Source organism: Cherax quadricarinatus, chromosome 21, assembly GCF_038502225.1.
Source record: "Cherax quadricarinatus isolate ZL_2023a chromosome 21, ASM3850222v1, whole genome shotgun sequence".
NCBI classification, from domain to species: Eukaryota; Metazoa; Arthropoda; class Malacostraca; order Decapoda; family Parastacidae; genus Cherax; species Cherax quadricarinatus.
This window is the reverse complement of record NC_091312.1, coordinates 24,933,201-24,953,478: the sequence shown is the minus strand read 5'-3', so window position 1 is coordinate 24,953,478 and position 20,278 is coordinate 24,933,201. Positions and strand designations below refer to the sequence as shown.

The following is a 20,278-nucleotide window of genomic DNA, read 5'->3' as shown; positions in this document are numbered from 1 at the left end:
CCTGCTGTCCCTGTTTACCTAGCAGTAAGTAGGTACCTGGGTGTTAGTCGACTGGTGTGGGTCATCCTGAGGGTGGTAGGGCTTGGATAGCATCGTTTCGCGGGTTTAGGCTGTACAAATCCAAATTATTAATCAGATTTCTTCTGTAAAATAATTGGGGAATGTCTCTGATCAGAAATAAGTCACAGTGTTTGAATGTATTTGGTATTCTAGGTTAAATCTTTGTGTCTAAAACATATGTGTGCCCTCAAGACTATTGTTAAAAAATTGTATGTTATTTTGCCTAGAGAAAAACATAAGATTCAATTTACTTTTTTGGAAGAAATTTTAAGAACTTTACTCTTTTCATGCGAATAATTTGTGAGTGTCATGTATGATCAGTTTCACCTGATCATATACGACAACTGATACCTTGATAATGCGACCTCTGAGCTACTTCAAGTGTTTGTGGTCTCTTTGAAAGCTTTGAATTGGATTGGAGCTGTGCATATCCAAATTTGCCATTTTCTTCGAAAAGTAACTGACATTAGTTTCCATATGAAGATTGAATGCCTCTTCTGATTGCTTTCAAAGCTTCATCGCCAATGTTCAACTGCATTATCAAGCTAAGCCGCACTCTGCCCTATTCCAATCGCATGGCGACTGCCATCGGTTTGGCCGTGGGTAATCCTTGTCCTTTCACACCGCACTACAGTGACAATGTTCTCTCTGGTAAGAAAACGTGTCTCTTCCAAAGAATGTTTGATCTTGGACTAAAATAATAATCACAGAAGCTGATATCAGGAGAATAAGATGGGTGCTCTAGCACTTCCCATCCTCATCGTCGTCAAATGCTCTGAACAATGCTTGACTGTTGCAGTGTTGTGTATTATGATATTTTCAGTAGCCAGGCAAGGGCCATTCACTACGATCCATGTCGGCAGTAAGCTTTTACCCATGCGAATGCTTCTTCTTACCTAGCAACAATCCTATATGCTAGAACATGGTTACCCAATGCTCTGATTAACTAGCTCGCATTCCTACCATTGAGAATTACCATTTCAATGTACAAATGTTGCTCCACTCGGCTAACATCCATTTCAGTCAGGCTTCACTAGCACGCTAGTGCTAGTCATCGCCTTCTCACCCTGTCAGTCCTTTTTGGCAGCATCATATATCATTTTGTAATGTATATTTAAAATTTTCCGCATTTATAATAGTTGCCATGACTTATTAACGATCCTCATATATATCATATATATTGGAAAAATAGCATGGAATTTATACGAGAGATAGAACTGGATGAAAGACAGAGATAAGATAAGAGATAAGACGTGGGTTATATCTACCTCTACTAAGCAATATTTCTATATTAAACTACTTGTGTTACTCCAGTGTCACTTACAGAGCTGTGTGCGTCGGTAGTTCTACTTTTCGTTACCAGCAGTTCTGTTATTACTATCACAATCTTCCGTTGCCTCGTTGGCAACTGGTCATTCTGATGCAGTAGCTGATCAGACACCAGGAATCGGTTGATTTCAGAATTCCAGTCTACTTAGGGTATATGACGGTTCGCATGGGTCTGGTGGGGGATTAGTGGGGATTTAGTAAGTGGTTAAATGAGGTAGTAAGTGACCTTGGTATATAGTTGCTCTTATCCACTTTGAGCTGGTCAGTATAAATTATCATATTTCCATACATATAAAACAATTTGACCTGACCCAGTAATCTTGACTGATAAATGTATACTGAGTATGAAGTCCTTATGTTCTGGCAACTCCTCCCGCTAGGACAGTTTATTCCTTTCTGCTAAAAGTTTATTTGTAAAAATACCCTTGTATACGTTCGTGTTGCATCTTCTGCCTCGCAGTTTTATTCCATTGTTACCAGTTATGGACATATTCAGCACTTCAAATTGCTTTTCATGTTTTAGTGTCGAAGTCATTCAATGTCTTGAAAGTTAAAATGAGGGGAAAAAAAGTTAAGTACTTGGAGACTTTCTTCATAAAGTTTGTATCTGAGTGATGGTACAAGTTTGGTAGCCTTTCTTTATGCCCCTCTCAAATATATCATCATCTGGAGATCAAAATTGGACGGCATATTCAAGGTACGGTCTAATAAGTGCGTTATAAAAGGTCAATATGGTGTCTGGTGTACATGGGCGTGAAGGCTGGAGTACGATAGGGGACAATGGAGAAGTACAACCTACATGTCAAAAACCTCTAAATCTCAATAAAACAAAGAGATGTGACAGTTCCCACACTAAACATATCGTCAGAGGTCCTTATAAACTGTGTATTATCATCTTGGGGAAGCGCTAAGCCTGTAGGGATTATACAGCGCCTGTGGAAAGGTGGAGTGATAGAAGGCATACAGTCTCAGTTCAAGGAACTGGAGCACAGAACAAATTCCCCTGATCAAGAGCCCATCAACATCAGTGACTTCTGTGAAAACTGCAAACCTAAGAATAGCATCGAGGAAGTTGAACAATAACAAAAAATAGATGTCTAAAGCTCTAAGGTGCGGACACATCAGTGTGCACACGACGGAAGACTGATTTTCTACTTAAAATAAATATGTAAACAATGATAAAAATATCTTCATGGGAAAGCCTACCACGGGCGGGGTTAGAACCCGCGAGCAGAGTCATAAACTCCAGATCGCGTTGGCCACTGGGTCAGCTGGCCACAATAAGTTTCAACCAACTAGGTTTTATGACTCTCTGATCGTGGGTTCTAACCCCGCCCGTGGTATGGCTTGTTTGTAATCGTGTCATTACGATTTCGAGAGTCCTCATGGGAATATGGCACCAGCAGGGTGCCCCAAGAATCGATGTTTGCACCATCAATGTTTCAGATTTGTTAACTATTTACCAGGAAGAATAAAACACTGCATGAATATTTTTGTGGGTAATGTGAACGTCTTGTGCAAAATTTGTAATAAAACAGGCTGAATTATTTTAGAAAACTTGCAAATAGAGAAAAATTTATTAATAAACGAATGGTGGAATTTAGTGTAGATAAATGTCATGAAAACGGGAAAGGAAAGTAGCAGTCCACGTGAAGGAGACAGACTTTATGATAGATTATTAAAAGTTGGACAGAGAGAGAGATCCACTATCCAAATTGAAAACTGTACCATGAACAGGGATTTGTCAATTGACATAAAAAGTAGCTTTTCTTTATTAACAGAATTGAAGAGCAACAATATGAGAAGGCAATAAATATTACAACCCCCTGAAATTTAAAGCAAACTATATGACAGATTAAACACTGAAAACACAACTTTGTTGCTGTAGTTACAAATGGGCAACTCCCCCGCTCGAACCCCAACCCCAACCCCAACCCCAACCCCAACCCCAACCCCACATCCACCTCCAACCCCGCCTCACACACAGAGGACAGGAGGGATAGAGACATCAAGATAACGACGTTTAAAATTCTGAGAGGAACTGACTAGGTGGACAAGGCCAGAATGTATCAGAGATGAGACAGAGGAACTGGAAGTTAAAAACTAAGAAGAATCATAGGGACGTTAGGAAATATTTCTTCAGTCTTAGAGTTGTCAGGAAGTGGAACAATCTGGAAAGTGAAGTAGTGGAGGCAGGATCCGCACATACCTTTAACTTAAAAAGGTACGATAAGACTCTTAGAGGAAGTGGACCTAGTAGCAACTAGCAATATGACGGGGCCAGGAGCTGTGAATCGACCCCTACAACCACATATAGGTGAGTACACACACACACACACACACACACACAACCTTCTTAGAGGGACGTCATTGTTTGTCAAACAGGATTACAGAGTGCACCGTCTTTTGTCTTAGTGTCTCTGGGTAAACACACATGAAATGTCTGATCAGCAAAGTGCGTTGTGTTAGAAGACTTCTTACCGAACATCGAACAAGCTCGCCAGAAACGTAAACACATTCTCCTTATGTTAAACACTGAGGAAAAGCCAGACCGATTGCAGTGTAAAACTGACATTTTCCCACTAACACTTAGGAGAGTTTTTCTTCCGTGCTTTATCCAGAAAACGTTATTTTTATTTTTTATTCTTCCTGGTGACCAATATAGTTTCTCTGGAAGGGCAGCCAAAATGGGAGGGACATGAGAGGATGAAAGACTGTTTCACTGAGATATACAGACCTAGTTTTCAGGACCACACTGGCTGTCCAGCATCACCAAGATAGACATTATTATTATTATCATGGGGAGCGCTAAACCCGTAGAATTATACAGCGCCTGTGGGGGGGGGATGGGAGGCATTCAGGCTCAATTCAGGGAACCGGAGCACAAATCCAATTCCCTAGATCAAGAGCCCCTCACCAGCGTCAAGGAACCTTCTTTGAGGGGTACCAATATAGATAGTCCTGGTTATGAAGACCCTCTGGCGACCCAGCATCACATGACCGTGGTCAGGAGTCTGATACTCAGATCCTTCACAATACCTGCTGTATGACGTCTCTTCCCAGGGAATAAAATTATACTCATTGTTTGACAGACTAGAGTATTACCATGTAAACTTTATGTTATAACAGACTCATAAATGTAAACAAAAGTTATAAAACCTTAAAATTTTCCTGGGCTATATATTCGCGTCCCAGGAATAATAATTTAATTCCGCTCTGGTGCCGGCGGGTTTGTTGACGCCTTTCAAAGGGTAAATTTTTCCGCCTTTTTTTTTCTTGTGTATAGAAGGAGCTTCCTGGCTAGCGTAAGTTTTTAGTGGCGCTGCAGACAAGTGACTCACTGAGCCACCTTTAATACACTAGAAAAAACTCACAACGAGGATCAGACAGAATCCAGAAGCATGAAGTTTGCCAAGTTTTCTGCGAGTGCCATTACTAAAGTTCATGAAGCTTGGCGAGTGAAGTAAGAGATGCTCAAGCTAACACTGTCATAACATTGTAAGGCAGTCTAGCTGAGCCCTATTTAAGTTTCTATCACTAAAAATAAGTCATCGATGGAACACACAGTACAAAGACACAGTTGACATTAAGTAGAACAATGAACAGCAAGCTAATGTAATAGGTAAGCAATAAGAGGAACGTGATAGAACGAAGAAATGCCAACAGGCCTGCTGCAGTGTTCCTCATTTCTTATGTTCTTATGTTCTTAAAAATAAAACTATTCAGATGTCTGATGAGCGAGAAATTAATTTTCCCTTAACTTTTTTAAGTTTAAAAGTTCTAACTCGTTATGCTTAGAATTTCTGTATTTAATTTACCTGGTAAGAGGTGTCTTCCCACTGAAGCTCGGTTTAACGCCTTCCCTAGCACATCTTCATTATAAATTATTAATAAGTAAAAACCTTTTAATAACAAGCAGCATTTTGAGAACAAGATAAAGTTATAGCTAGATGGGAGCCAGGGCTGTTCATTTATCAGTTAATTAATCTTCTCAAAAATGTTCTTATGCATAAGAGACTGTTAGAGTGGTGAGTTACTTGAGGAGTGAATGATCGATGATGGGATGATGTTATTGACGAGGCTACAGGTGCAGTTGGATTGTTGTTGGCAGCTCGTCTTGTGTAATAACTGTCTCGTCGCTTTCTGTAAAACTTATCCAGCTGAGCGACCTTCATAAGAATCTTTTATCACCTTCAAGCCTTGTATTCAGCATTAGCTTCCTCGCTGCAACTAGAGCTAAGCATAGGCTGATATGAAAGCTTGACTGCATGATGTAGACGAGGGTTGTACTAGTGCTGGAGAGTCATTAGCGTACTTAGAAAAGCTGTACAGTAGCAAATCCACAGCCAGGACGAAATATCAGTCAGAATACTAAAAAAAATCTGTGTAGCAAATTTCATATCCGTTAAAGGTTATACTCAACGAATCAGCTAAAGAAGGCAAAGTAACCGTGACTGCGAACTAGCTGTTACTCCAATATTTAAAAAAGAGAAAGATTATGACTCTTCAGTTACTGCTCTATTAGTCTGACATCAATTGTCCATGATCACGCCGCCTCCGACTGTTTCATTTCACTTGTCTGCAGTATGTAATCCCCTTCGTTTAGTAAAACACGTAAGGTTTATACCAATCCCCTTCGTGCAACTGCTATATTTTGATCAAGATTGATGGGCTGAACGCATCGACTTAAGGCTGAGGGACTGATTATAATTATCTCAAACTCCTCATCTTGCACCATTCATCTCTGTACAGGACTAAGGAAGCCACTTATTGGTAAAACGTTTCCACGAAAAAGATCCCCGAGTGTTGCACAAGCGTCTCAATCAACGACTTGCAAAGAATCAAGAGAGAGATCTAGACAAGCCGTCACTGTGGACAGAAGATCGGGGAATGAATTTAAATGTGGCTAAGTGCAAGGAAACCAGAGACTAGGTATGGTGATACCAACGGTATGTAAATAAAGACAGACGCACACTTCAAGACATTTATCGAGGAAACGTCTCGCCACAAGCAGCTTTTTCAGAAGTGATTCGTGAAAAAAAACACTTTCTCAATAAATGTCTTGATGGGCGAGTCAGTGACCTTATTTACAAGTGCGAGGAAGTTCACTTTAGATATGTGAATATAAAATTCTGTATAAGTTATGCAGAAACCGGGTCACAGAGACAAGTGAAGAAAAAGGCTTAGGAATAATCCTAAGCAATGAGTTTTAATATACCAAGCAATGCCTTGCTGCTGGCTACAAGGCTAACAATGATGCTTCGAGCACAAAACTATTGCAACAATATTAATTACTGTGCAGGGCTCTGTGGGCTGGTAGTCCAGTGGAAAGCCTTGGTTAAGTGATCAGTAGTCAACAGAGATTGATAAGTACTCCAAAGATTGATAAGTACTGTACAGAATGATCAATGCTCCACAGAGATTGATCAATGCTCCACAGGGATTGATCAATGCTCCACAAAGAGGGTCATCACATGACTATCCTGACAAACAAAATACTACCAACTGTCCCTGAATGCCGCAGCATAAGAGTGAGTTCCTGTTACTAAAGCAGTGCCTCACACCAGCGTGTTTGGCTTCTTGAAAGAGTTATTACACTTGCGTGCGCGCGCGCCTGTATGTTAGCATCTATTTGTGGTTGCAGTGGTCGATTTATAGCTCTTGGCCCCGCCTCTTCGTTGATCGCTACTACGTCTATTTTCTCCTTGCTCCACGAGCTTTATCGTACCTCTTCTTAAAACTATGTATGGATCCTGCCTCCACTACATCATCCTGCAGACTGTTCCACTTCCTGACAACTCTATAACTGAAGAAGCCCTTGTTTCTGTGTCCCGTCTCCGAAACTTTCTGTCGCTACCCCCTTGTCAATTCCTCTCAGCATTTTATACGTCGTTATCATGTCTCCCCTATCCCTCCTGTCCTCCAGTGTCGTCAGTTTGATTTCCTTTAACTTCTCTTTGTAGGCCATACCCCTTAGCTCCGGGACTAGTCTTGTTGCAAACCTTTGCACTTTCTCTAATTTCTTAACGTACGTAATCAGGTGTGGATTCCATACTGGTGCTGCATATTCCATTATGGGCCTGACGTACACGGTGTACAGTTTCTTGAATGACTCCTTACTTAGGAGTCGAAACCCTATTCTTAGGTTTTCCAGACGCCTATATGCTGCAGCAGTTATTTGGTTGATGTGTGTTTCAGGGGACATGCTCGGTGTAATACTCACCCCAAGAGCCCTTTCCTTGAGTGAGGTTTGCAGTCCTCCCTCCTAGTGTGTATTCCATATGCGGTCTTCTTTGACCTTCCCGAAGCTTCATGACTTTGCACTTGGTGGGGTTAAACTACAGGAGCCATTTGTTGGACCAGATTTGCAGCTTATCCAGATCCCATTGTAGTTCTACCTGATCCTCGTCCACTTGAATTTTCCGCATTAGCTAAACATCGTCTGCAAACTGGGACGCCTCTAAATCTATCCCTTGTATGTGTGTGTGTTTATGGTTTGCTAACGGTGTGGCTTCTCGTATGTTTGGGTGTACTCTGGATGTTATAGCTCTTCTCCCTCGTCTCCCTCTTGCCTCAGGAATGTTATTTTTCTTGTCTCTTATGTCCTTCTTTTGTTAGAGAGAATTTCATTTTTAAAGCCCTTTTTCGCTCATACTCCTTGTAATCATTTGCTTCTTTAAATATATTTCATACCGATATGTGTCCTCTCTCACTCTTTTTTGTTCATCATCATTTTTTACTATCTTCCTTTCGTGTTTTTTTTATAGTGTATTTTGGTGTTAACTTTAAGCCTCTTTCTTCTGGCCGGACTTCATCTGTTTGTCTCTGTCTTCAGTTGTCTGTTTGTAAGTTCATCTCCCTGTTTCCATTTTGGCAGGAGCCCTAAGAAGTTAAAGGAAACCTAAAAGAAGTCTCATCAGCATCAGCACAAACTATTCCAGTACCGGCAACAGCAGCGCCACCTCTTTCCTGACATCATCCTAACGTTACCACCTCCAGAACCATAACATACTAACCCATCTCCAACACCATGCCATACTAACCCATCTCCAACACCATGCCATACTAACCCATTTCCAACACCATGCCATACTAGCCCACCTCCAACACCGTTTCACCCTTCCCCTCACCCGCCATCGCATCAACATCAATTCCGGACGTAATACCAATATCACCAGCATCATCAAAAGAACTACACACATCAAGAACCAAAATTCATCGCTCTACAAAGCACCATGGACATTATCAGCGAGGGGCCACTATTAGAGCTCAACGCCGATACATTGTTAGATATCAGCACCTCAACACTGCTGAACCTTAACACGTCAACAATCGTGGACCGCAACGCCTCTACACTGTTGGACCTCAACGCCAGCTTTCCTCTGGAAGGCAGCGCAGTTCCAGGGATCACATGGGACATCTCTTCATGGTCTTCCTCGTGCAACACCTCCGAACCACAAGTCATAAGGGAGAACTTCCCCAAGCCACACGATGTAGATCTCGCCAGGCACCTCGATGTGTACGAAGTTCTTCAGGTAGGTGTTTGTATGACTTAATGAACAGTTATAGTGGAGAAGAAGGGTAGTGAGCAGGAAAGGTAATAGGCAGTGTAGTACGCAGAGAGTGTACTAGGTAAAGAGTGTAGTAGGCAGTGTAGAGGGAAAGGAGTGTTGTAGGTAGTCATGTATTGGACATGAAGGAATACGTAGGAAACAGGTAAGATGGAGGATAAGAGACTATTACAACGTTGCATTGGCTGGCCCAGATGATAGACAAGATAATATTGTTGATGCAACATTCGATAAAGAGGAAGTCTGGGGACAAAACAGTCAGTAAATCATTGAGATTTAGTAGAACTGAAGTAAAGAATGCATATTTTTTTTATCTGTGAGGCTTCATTGAAAACTGATTAGCGAAAGTAGCTACGACAATGATGTTGTGAATATGGCTATGTGGTAACGATGTTACTGGCAATATTAAATCCTTATTCATTCCCTCCCCATAGGTGGTGTTAATGGGGCTGATGTTTGTGATGTCTCTGTGTGGTAACCTGATGGTAATGCTGGTCGTCTACCTCAACACCTTCCTCCACTCTACCATCAACTACTACTTGGTCAACCTAGCCGTTGCTGACCTTCTAATCACCGTCTTCTGCTGGCCCACCATTGTTAACCGCATCACTTATCCTCTCTACCTCCTGGGTCGCCCCCTCTGCAGAATCAGCGTGCTCACCCAAGGTATAGCTTATTGTTCTCTCACGCAATGCTGGAGTAAGTGTGGGTGACTTAAAGGCATTAAACACTTGGAGTATAAATATATAAACTTTTGGCTTCCAGTTTCCATCTCACTTTCTCAGTTGATAATTATCTCAAACGTCTACCGGTTTTCATCTTCAGTTTGTGCGTTAGTAGGGAATTGTTTCAGTTAGGTTACTGTGTCAGTACAGTGCAAGTTGGTAAAGGAAAGATGTTTTCTGTATCAGCGGAGACACTGAGTTACAGAACTTCTCAAATGTTTCAGACTTTTCCCACAAAAAATGTACCTTTACCTTTGATGAGTTCCGAGTTCCGAGGGTTTTTCTACTCCCAGAGCCCGGCTTTGGGACAGTGGTACTCGCTAGAGCAAAAAATAAAACGTTAAACGAACACTGAAAGACAAGGTAAAATCCACAATCGAAATCGAAACTAATTCTAAATGGCAAAAAATATAACCTAGTAATAGACCCTTGCTCGAGGAAGACTGAACTTTCGCTGATGACAACAAAGAAATGTATGAAATACTGAAAACACAATACAAATTACTATTAAGTCACCTATCAAACTGATTTAACATGAACGATCTACAGTATTTTTTTTTATGAATGTGGCATCAATCAGCAAATATTTCTGGCATAATCCTCGCTGGATTTTGGAGAAGCCATTGACAGTATGCCCGTGCATGCTGCTCCTTAACCAAACTTATGCAACTCCATTTTCATCACCGACTGCAAAAAAAAAAAAAAATCTGATGGAGACAGTCTCTGAACATAAGCTTTATCTCACAAGCTGAGGAGCAAGAATCCCAAAAACATAGAAGCCCAACAATTACACAATCTAGATCAACATAGGTTTAGAGCGCCATTCTTGACACTCGCAACTTACAATTACAACAGGGTTTTGAACACACTAAAAGATAAGCATAACCTACACAGACTTTACGAAAGACTTGGACAACCATAATCATAATATAATAGACTACAGTGTTTATGCAACAGGAATAACTAGAAAAGTGACCAGGCTGATCTTCGACCTTTTAAAAAAAAATCTTATCCAAGCAGTAATTGTCAGCGAAGTGCATTTAGTGGTCTCCATAGTGAAAAACCTGTTATACAGGACATAGTACTCGCTCCAGTTCTCTTTCATAATTTCATATCTTACAAACAGACTCAAATTACAGCACTGTATCATTCTTTGCAGACGATGGTGCAGTTGGTATGAGAACAGTTTCCACTGATGACACAGCCAACCTCTAAGACAATATAAATCAAGACTTTCGTTGGTCCAAAGAAAATAATATTTTGTTCAGCTTCGACAAATTTTAGCTACTAGGCTATGGGGGGGGAGGGGAGAATTTAAAAACAAAAATACACAACGCAGTCTAACAACTAGATCCAGCAAAGAAAGGAGTAATAACTGTATGTGGGAGGCTCTTACGATTAACGTATATAATAGTGCGAGGAAAATGATAGGCTAGATAAGTTGATGATGACGATTATTTATTATTATAATTATTGTGGGAATTATTTATTGAGAGGTTACCTGTAGGCACCTGGGTTACCTGTAGGCACCTGGGTTACCTGTAGGCACCTGGGTTACCTGAAGGCACCGTAGAGGTGCCTAAGGTAATCCAGCCTTCCCAGCTCAAGTGCTAGTCCTTTGTGTGCTTAGCGATAGACGTGCCAGCACTCACAGTTTCCTGGACAAATTCCAGTCTCCAAGTTGGTCGCGTCCCCTCGCTCTCCAGCAGGGCATCCATTTACTAAAATTTATCCTTAAACTTACAACTTCCCAGTTCCTGCCTATAATATACCTACAAGAGGCCAAATTTACACTCTTCTCTTAACACAGTGGTTCCCAAACTGGGGGTAAATTACCCCCTGGGGGTAATTTAACCATTTTTGGGGGTAATGGAGGGGTGACAGAAAAAAAGTTATGAATTCTGAAAATCAAGAAAACAATGCGGTACCCGGTATGAGGATTATTGTTAACTTTGTCTTAGTATATAAAGTTGTAAAGTAAACCTATTATAAGTAAGTAATAAAGTTAAACCAAATAACAATAAACATCAAAAACTAATATACAGTATTAGAAAAGAAGAAATATATAGCTAAGTGTGTGGAAACCCAAAAGTATTTTGACAAGTATGCTTCAGGACAAAAGTCACTCAGTAGCCCAGATCGACCTGTCCAGTACGCGTCACTCACTTCCTGAAGCTGCCTCTATTTCACACTGTCAGTTTATCTGTGAGCATCAGCCGAGGTAGACATAAGCTGGTATGAAGCCAAGAATTCCTAAACTAGCTTCAAGTATGCAACTCCATCCATCCCACTGATGTTCTTGACATCTTTGGTAATAGTCATTAGAGATGCACAATGTTCAAATACAATAAATAAAAGAAAATATCTCGTGTTTTAATTTAGCCATATATATCAATAATAACAACATTTTGTGAAAGGGGTAACATGCTTTATGTGGCATGTTAAAATGGGTAACAAGCTGAAAAAGTTTGGGAACCACTGTCTTAACGATATCTATAGTATTCATCCTAGACTTACATGACAGTATCTGTAGATTTTTTTAAAATCTTCTCACAAGATGTATGACCCAACCCGATATGTATACACAATATTCAGTTAAACTGTGTGCTTACACTATTACACGGTTATTACACAAGTTATTTAAATTAAACACATTATTATAATAACCGGAGTGTTTGCTCAACCATAGATTACCAGTGTTTACCATTTTACACACACACTCCCTAACTAAATTTGCAAACTCACTCTATAGGAGCATTAATTCCTCCGAAAAATATATCAAATTTTCCACAGTTATTATTATTTTAATTATTATTATTATTTTTAATTAAAAAGTAAACGTCAAACCCGTGGCCCACAATCAGTAACGATTGAGTTTCTTTTACTCTCTAAACTGTTATATTGATTTACACCAACAAACTCACTTCAAGCAGGCGGAACTGCATCCCTGGCCATGAAAACTGCTCATGTAGCTTAAACTGATCTTCTTTGAATCCATGCTGGAGTGACTGATTCCAAATCTACGTGCTGAAATTACTCCTTTCTAGAATGGAAGGGACGGGATATGGTGCAACCAGTACATGAAGAGATAAGTATGAAGGTCCTAAGGCTTTTCAACACTTTCTCTTCATACACATGAGAAATTACCAATATAACACTGTCATCAAGAGAGTAATTACCTGACAAGTTCTTCCAGGCATTTTTTGACTAGCCATGTTGTGATAACTACCCTGGACTGCGTGTCTTGACCACCAACCACCTGAGTGACCAGACTGCCAACCAGGAAGCCTGTGAGAGACCGGGCGATGATAAATAAGAAAAATTTACTCCCACAGATATAATACATCGATTGGAGATGATCAGTGAAAGTAACTGTATATGTCCTCTACAGTGTTGACTCTTCTCGCACCATAACACCAATGTTAGACCTAGTGAACTTCAAGGGACGTATGTGAGTTGGCCTGACCGGCTCTCCTGTCTCTCCGCTTCACCTTCTAAAGGGAACCAAGATCGGGTGACGGAGAGGGTGATAATTAACTTAAGTTAAAAATGTCGGTGGCAAAGCTCCAGAGTCTTACGATGCTTGACGTGTGTTTATTATACTGGTAAATGGCTGATAGGAGCTGCGAGAGAGATGAAGCGTAATACAGACAACATGTGTCCTTCTCAGGTGATGAGTGTGTAGTCTTCCAACACACTTATCTTGTATTACGGTGTCCTCTGCCTCAAGGGCGTGTATTACGGTGGCCTCTTCCCCAAGGGCGTGTATTACGGCGTCCTCTTCCTCATATACGTATATTACAATGCGCACTGTAATATATCAGTGTCCTCCTCCTCATATGAGTGTATTACAGTGCTCACTGCTTCAAGGACATTTATTACAGTGTCCTTTTTCTCATATACGTGTATTACAGTGTCTTCTGATTCAAGTACGTGTATTACAGCGTCCCCTCTACCTCAGTTACGTGCTTGACGGTGTCTGTCTCACACAGGTACATGTGTTACGGTGTCAGTATTGACGCTGGCGACAGTAGCCTGTGACCGTGTGTACGCCGTCCTGCTTCCCATCAGGGCCCACAGCGCCTCCTCCAAGCCTCTCACCATTATCGTCATCCTCTGGCTCTTCTCCTTCGCCGTTGCCTTCCCTTCCTTCTACGTGAGGGACACCAGAGTCATCCAGGTATGCCCACTCTTCATAATTCTTCCTGGTGTTATTATAGGTTTGTGTTTATAGACACGTCTATATGTAATCAAAGACTTAAATAAGGCGTGCTCATTTTGCATAGAATTTATCTCCGTGGCCACGGCTAGACGGGCGGACGTGTGCTAGTAATTATATACATTACAAACGGAGTAGCAAATTGGAAGAAAAAAGGTATAAAAAGCAAAAGTACTGCAGTAGGCCTACTGGTCCATAATGGTACTGAGAAGACATGTACATTTTCAACAACTGTATTTGATAGCTTATCCTTGGTTTGGTAAGTTTGGTGTGGTAATATATTCATTTAACGCAAATTTGGCTATTGAACTTGGTCTACATTCCCCCCCCCCCCCATCGAGAAAGTGAAACTTTCTCCTGTTAAAACAAGCACTCTTGTGCGTAATTGAAACGTCATTCCATTTGATTATGTGGTTGAAACGTCTCATATGTTGCAAGAAGACAGAGTTCTCTTGATCATATCTTCCACCACTTTCATGTTTAACTATTTGTCGAACTAGCATCCTGTTTGTCCTGTGTACAGAGTTATGGTCATTAAAATAATATTGTATACACCAGGTTCTTGCAAACAGAAAGGGTTCTTATGTTATGTAGTGAAGGCATTACCAAGTTATTTATGGTAAGAAAAAGGGGGATCAGATATTTTGTTGAGTCTCAGTGAGAGATGACGACAGCTTGACCGAATGTTGACCTGTGTCAACACCTCAGCCACCTAACAAGTTGATATTAACCTCTCTTTATGGTTCAGACGCCGAAGAAGCATCTTGATGATAAGGGGAAGGTGGCACCTGGACGAGTCATCTGAAATGGATGGATGGCACTCCACGACTCACCTGGTAGGGGATGAGGGTGTTGTCAGCGGTCTGGACGAAGGTGTGCACCAGCAGGAACATGCTAATTCCTCGCATGTTTCTTATTGCAAACAAGAGAGAATTTTATGTGTTCGTACTGATAAATTGTTACGTAGTTTTCCGTTATGTGGCGTAACTCAGACGGATAGAAAAAGTTCTAGTGAAAAAAGCATTAAAAACTGATGTTTAATAAGAGGCTGAATGAACAATTACTGGCAATTGTGCGAGTTTTATTATTAATATTAATGATTAACTGACCAGTATTTCAGTTAGCAATTTTGCTTGTACCGTATACCAAGTTAATTCTTATACCACAAATGTTACAAGATAGTGACTGTCCAGGCTAAAAATGCGTCCCATCGTGTCAGTTATTACTGTGCACACAAGCCACACTCAGCGCACACACTAAGGTCCGTGGTTCGATCCCGGATACGGGTGGAAACATTGGGCGTGTTTCCTTAAGATACTTACTATCCATGTTCACGTAACAGCAAGTAGGCACCTGGGTGATAGGTGACTGGTGTGGGTCGCATCCTGGGGGACCAAATTAACTTAAGTTGCCCGAAATGCTCTGCATAAACAGGGGCTTTCTGTATAGTATGTCACTGATGTCAGCTAAGTTTGTATAAGTTGTAGCATGTACTTATAAAAATAAAGATTATTATTATTATTATTATTATTATTATTATTATTATTATTATTATTATTATTATTATTATTATTATTATGTGAAGAGCCATAAACTCTTGTACGGAACCTCCCGAGGAAATCAAATCAGGTAATAAATTCCTGTGGAAAAAATACATGCTCATGGATCAGGTATCGAGCCTTTTATATATCTTTTTGTTCCCATGTTGTAACTGTGTAGTGGAACGACCTTCACGAGGAAAGCTGCGCAGACTTCCTATGCAGCGACACCCACCGGCAGATCTTCAACTACTACCGCATCCTGGTGAGACTTAATTATTTGTTGGCTCCCTGCAACCTGTTGACGTATATGCAAATTTATATTCTAGCCTTCACAGACGTTATATTAAAAAAATCGGTCCTGATACACAACATTCCTACTATGAAACTTGGTCCTGATTGTGTCTTTGTTGATGCTGTTCCTTCCAAACATTTTTCCTAATGTTGTTTTTTCCCTCCTGACCTCGTCTGTCTCATAACTTCTTTACCTGATTTGTCTTCTGGCTTACTCCCCTTTCCTCTCTCAGTGGTGGTTTGATAATGGTTCAGGCTGAACCGAAACGTCACTCTTAATATTTATTTCTAACCGTGGAATATTTGTGAATATTTAAGTATGTACAGTATCGCATAAACTCTCCTGGGAGGCCAACCTCAGTCCAGCAGCACACCAGGTGTTACCTTCCCTCTAAGGCAACACACCATAGGAGGCAGTGGCTACTGTACTTCGTCTGCTTAGAGGTATTTAAGCCACTACACCGAGGCTGGAACAATTCACATCTTATTTGGAGAGGAAACTTAAAACGATATTTCGGTCAATCTTGGATAATTATCAAATCCAGGCTTGATAATGATATTGACCTGGAATGAACCAAAGCAGTCGTCCAGGGTTTCTTCTCCATATGTGGGTTAGATGTGAATGTCAGTAACTTAAATACACTGCCCGAGTGCAGTTGTCCACTCTTAAAGATAGTTCATTGTATCGTAGGATTTAAGGTAATTAGGTGTACATTAAAATCAGGTAAATCCGGTATACATTTACATTGTTCGCTTCAAGGGGGTGCCTTGAAGCTGGTGAAGGGGCCTTGTTTCACGTAATTAGAGATACCCTCTTCCTCCTCCTCGCAACAAATCTGATTATCCTACTGATTACTCTCTGTCTGTTTGCTTTTAGTATTTTGGGATCTCGTCTGCCTTTTCTCTGTCAGTTGTCCTGTTTCTATTGACTTGCTGTAAATCCTCACCATGGGATGCACATTTTATTTAGTCCTGCTGGCACTGCCCAGAGTCGTGTTCTGTCTGGTCCCAGTGCCTCTCTTATATTATTTTCTTACATGTTTAATTTATTTCTTTGTCATTTTATTTTGCTTTACTATTTATTACTTATCCCTTTTCTCTTTCTTTTTTTGGGTTTTTCTCTGATTCCTTAATGAAAAACATCTTCGAGCTTTCCGTTCAGTTTTGTGCATTCTTCCCTGACCCTTCTATGTCAGTTTACTGGTGCATTATTGTTTTGTTCCATCCTGTGTGGCTGTTGGTATCACTTTTATTATGTTTTGGCATCGGCTAGTATGAACATTAATAACTGTCTATATGATTCTTTTTTTTATCCTTATATAAGTGACCGTAGCTCAGCCTAGTAACAAGTTTTCTAACATTCTACTTTTTTGTACGTGTCGATTTCTGAACCTTTGCCTTATTACACTTCTTTGTAAACCATTGTCTCTCTCACATTCGTCCTTGTTAATGTGAAGTTGTCTGTGTTGTGCTTGCGTGTCTTCAGTACCTCTTCTTCGTCCCGTGTTTTGTTTTACTTTACATTCTTCTTTCCCTCTATACTTTATTCAGGAACTCTCATCCTTTCGTGATTACTTCTCATATAGTTATTTTGCTTACAACCCGCTGGTCTCACTTCTCTCCATCCTCCGCCTCCACCAGGTGGTCAAAACTCAGAGCCTTGTGGTCGCTGGATCGAAGTGATTTCTCATATTCAATTTTTTTGCCTATCTACTTTACTGAGTACGAAGACTAGACTCAGTCTTTCTTGAGACGTCCTCTCCTCAAAACCCTGAACATGTTATTTCATGAAGTTTCTGATTAATACCACCATTAGGTTTTGTCTTCATAGTTTTGATACTATTTGTGATTCCTGTTCATATTTCATTTTAATTTTTAATCAAAATTCTCGTTATCAATGGTTGTATTTATTCTTTATTGCTACTTTCAATACATATTCCTTTCCTGGCCGTCATTCTTTCAATTTTATACATTAAATGTTATTATTACCTTAGATTCTCTTGTTTCTACTGACTCTGATGTGTAGCCTCTGCAGTATCTGTTAAAGAGGTTAATGGTTTCTCTAAATTTTCACACAATACTCTTTATTTTCAAGAAGTATCAAGAAGTTTGTCCAGGAAGTTTGAAAGGGCTCAGGTGTCTCTCCTACTGGAATGTATAGCTGAAGGGCATCTCTGGTATTATGTAGTGGGAGAGGATGTAATGAGCGAGGGGTGAATCATTGGACTATGTGGTTACGGAAAGTAGTTGCTCGGTTATAGTTTGTGGTTGGAGAATGTATGTGTTGTGAGTTTGAGGAAGAAGATGAGGGATAATTTGAGTGTAACTGGAAAAAGTGTAGATAGTGGGAAGGGCTGGAAGTGAAGCGTAGTGGAAACTAGTCGTGGTGATAAATGGAGAACGTGATATGATGTGGTGGAGAGGGTATAAGGAAGGTAGTAGATTGTAAACGGTGGGGTGGGCATAAGGATAGTGGTAGATGGTAAGAGTGGTGGAGTGGGCACAAAGATATAGTGGTAGATGGTAAGAGCGGTGGAGTGGGCACAAGAATAGTGGTAGATGGTGAGTGGTGGAGTGGGTACAAAGATGCTAGTAAGGGTGTTACTCATCTCTTTGTCTTGCCGCCCCCCTTCCCTCCCTCAGTGTGTAATTACCAAACTGTAATTACCAAGTTGGTTGAGCGTGTAAATTTTATGTTGTTCTAACTCTTGAGTCGTCGTCTGTGGTACATGCGTGCTTGATTATATATATATATATATATATATCTATATATATATTTCTATATATATATATATATATATATATATATATATATACACACACACACACACACACACACACTTAATAATTCGCAACAGGCTCAGTAGAGTTTTGTGTTGCCATCTTCTCTCACTCGAGTTGTTTCCTTAATCTCTTGAGTCTTAACATTATTGCCATGCTTTAGAATTTGATATTTTATTTTTCCACTTCATCTTCATAATTCACTAAGTTTGTTTCTTTGAAATAATTATTTTGTCTTCTGATCAGTTATTTTTTTTATTTTTTTTGTTATTTTAAATAATCATAATATATCATATTCTTATTTTTCCCTCCGCAATATTAAAATCTGGATTATACACATTGATATAGATACATGAATAAAACAGAAAACACCAGTCATAAGGTATGCAATGTTTATATATGAATTTATTGCTCACTATAGGAATATCTGTCACTAAGAATATTTTTTTTAATTTCATTGAGTTGCACATATTCTTAGTGGGTAGTTGTACTACTTGTCTTGCAACTGTGCTGGTGTCAGCTCCTGGCGACGTTGTTCTTCGTGCCGGGGGTGGTGATGGGCCTGGCTTACACTCTGATCATCTATCATCTGTGGTGTGCCAGGAGAGGGCCCAGTGATGCAGCCTCTGGTACCTCCATCACACCTGAACCTCACGCCAGAGCCAGACGCAAGGTCAGCTCACACATACACACACATTCTTCTAACATAAAACAGTTCAAGTGTCTATCAACACTTGGCCTCTGACAGATGGTAGTCTCTCTCTTTCATTATATATATATATATATATATATATATATATATATATAATCATCATACACGCCAATAATACATACACAAATTTTTAATATTATTAAATTAGGTTTGAGAGACCAATAGACCATAAGAACTGAATTTCACTCACCATTATACAACATGAGTCATTATCTCCTTTCACAGTAATCAAAGAAATAAAAAAAAATTTAAGAAATATTAACCAAATTTTTACATATGATTTAAAGCAAAGTTATATTTAACATGTTTCAGAAATAACGATTAACTAAAATTTCTTTTTCTTATTCTACAAACGTTATTTCTTAATATAATGTTTGAAATATATGTTAATTTCTGGTTGTGGTCAGATCGTGAAGATGACAGCCATGGTTCTCCTGGCCTTCAGCGTCTGTTGGACACCCCTGCACGCTCTCATTATTTACGACCTCTCAGTGGATTATATGGTAGGTGGAATTCTCTACACAGTACTGTGTGGCGCCTGGTACTGTGCTCTACACAGTACTGTGTGGCGCCTGGTACTGTGCTCTACACAGTACTGTGTGGCGCCTGGTACTGTGCTCTACACAGTACTGTGTGGCGCCTGGTACTGTGCTCTATACAGTACTGTGTGGCGCCTGGTACTGTGCTCTACACAGTACTGTGTGGCGCCCGGTACTGTGCTCTACACAGTACTGTGTGGCGCCTGGTACTGTGCTCTATACAGTATTGTGTGGCGCCTGGTACTGTGCTCTACACAGTACTGTGTGGCGCACGGTACTGTGCTCTACACAGTACTGTGTGGCGCCTGGTACTGTGCTCTACACAGTACTGTGTGGCGCCCGGTACTGTGCTCTACACAGTACTGTGTGGCGCCTGGTACTGTGCTCTACACAGTACTCTGCGGCGCCTGGTACTGTGTTCTACACAGTACTGTGTGGCGCCCGGTACTGTGCTCTACACAGTACTGTGTGGCGCCCGGTACTGTGCTCTACACAGTACTGTGTGGCGCC

General features: G+C 40.4%; 1 protein-coding gene across 3 annotated transcripts in view; it reads left to right on the top strand.

The window, feature by feature from the left end:
- LOC128689104 (allatostatin-A receptor-like) overlaps positions 1–20,278 on the top strand; it is a 50,629-nt gene that overhangs the window by 12,237 nt on the left and 18,114 nt on the right. For all 3 annotated transcript variants that reach the window (XM_053777224.2, XM_053777222.2, XM_070087326.1), the window contains exons 2-7: positions 8,267–8,924; positions 9,395–9,626; positions 13,678–13,865; positions 15,624–15,707; positions 19,038–19,190; positions 19,637–19,732. In XM_053777224.2, coding sequence (XP_053633199.2) covers positions 8,625–8,924; positions 9,395–9,626; positions 13,678–13,865; positions 15,624–15,707; positions 19,038–19,190; positions 19,637–19,732 — 1,053 coding nt within the window. In that variant the 5' untranslated portion in view covers positions 8,267–8,624. The remainder of the gene's footprint in view (positions 1–8,266; positions 8,925–9,394; positions 9,627–13,677; positions 13,866–15,623; positions 15,708–19,037; positions 19,191–19,636; positions 19,733–20,278) is intronic.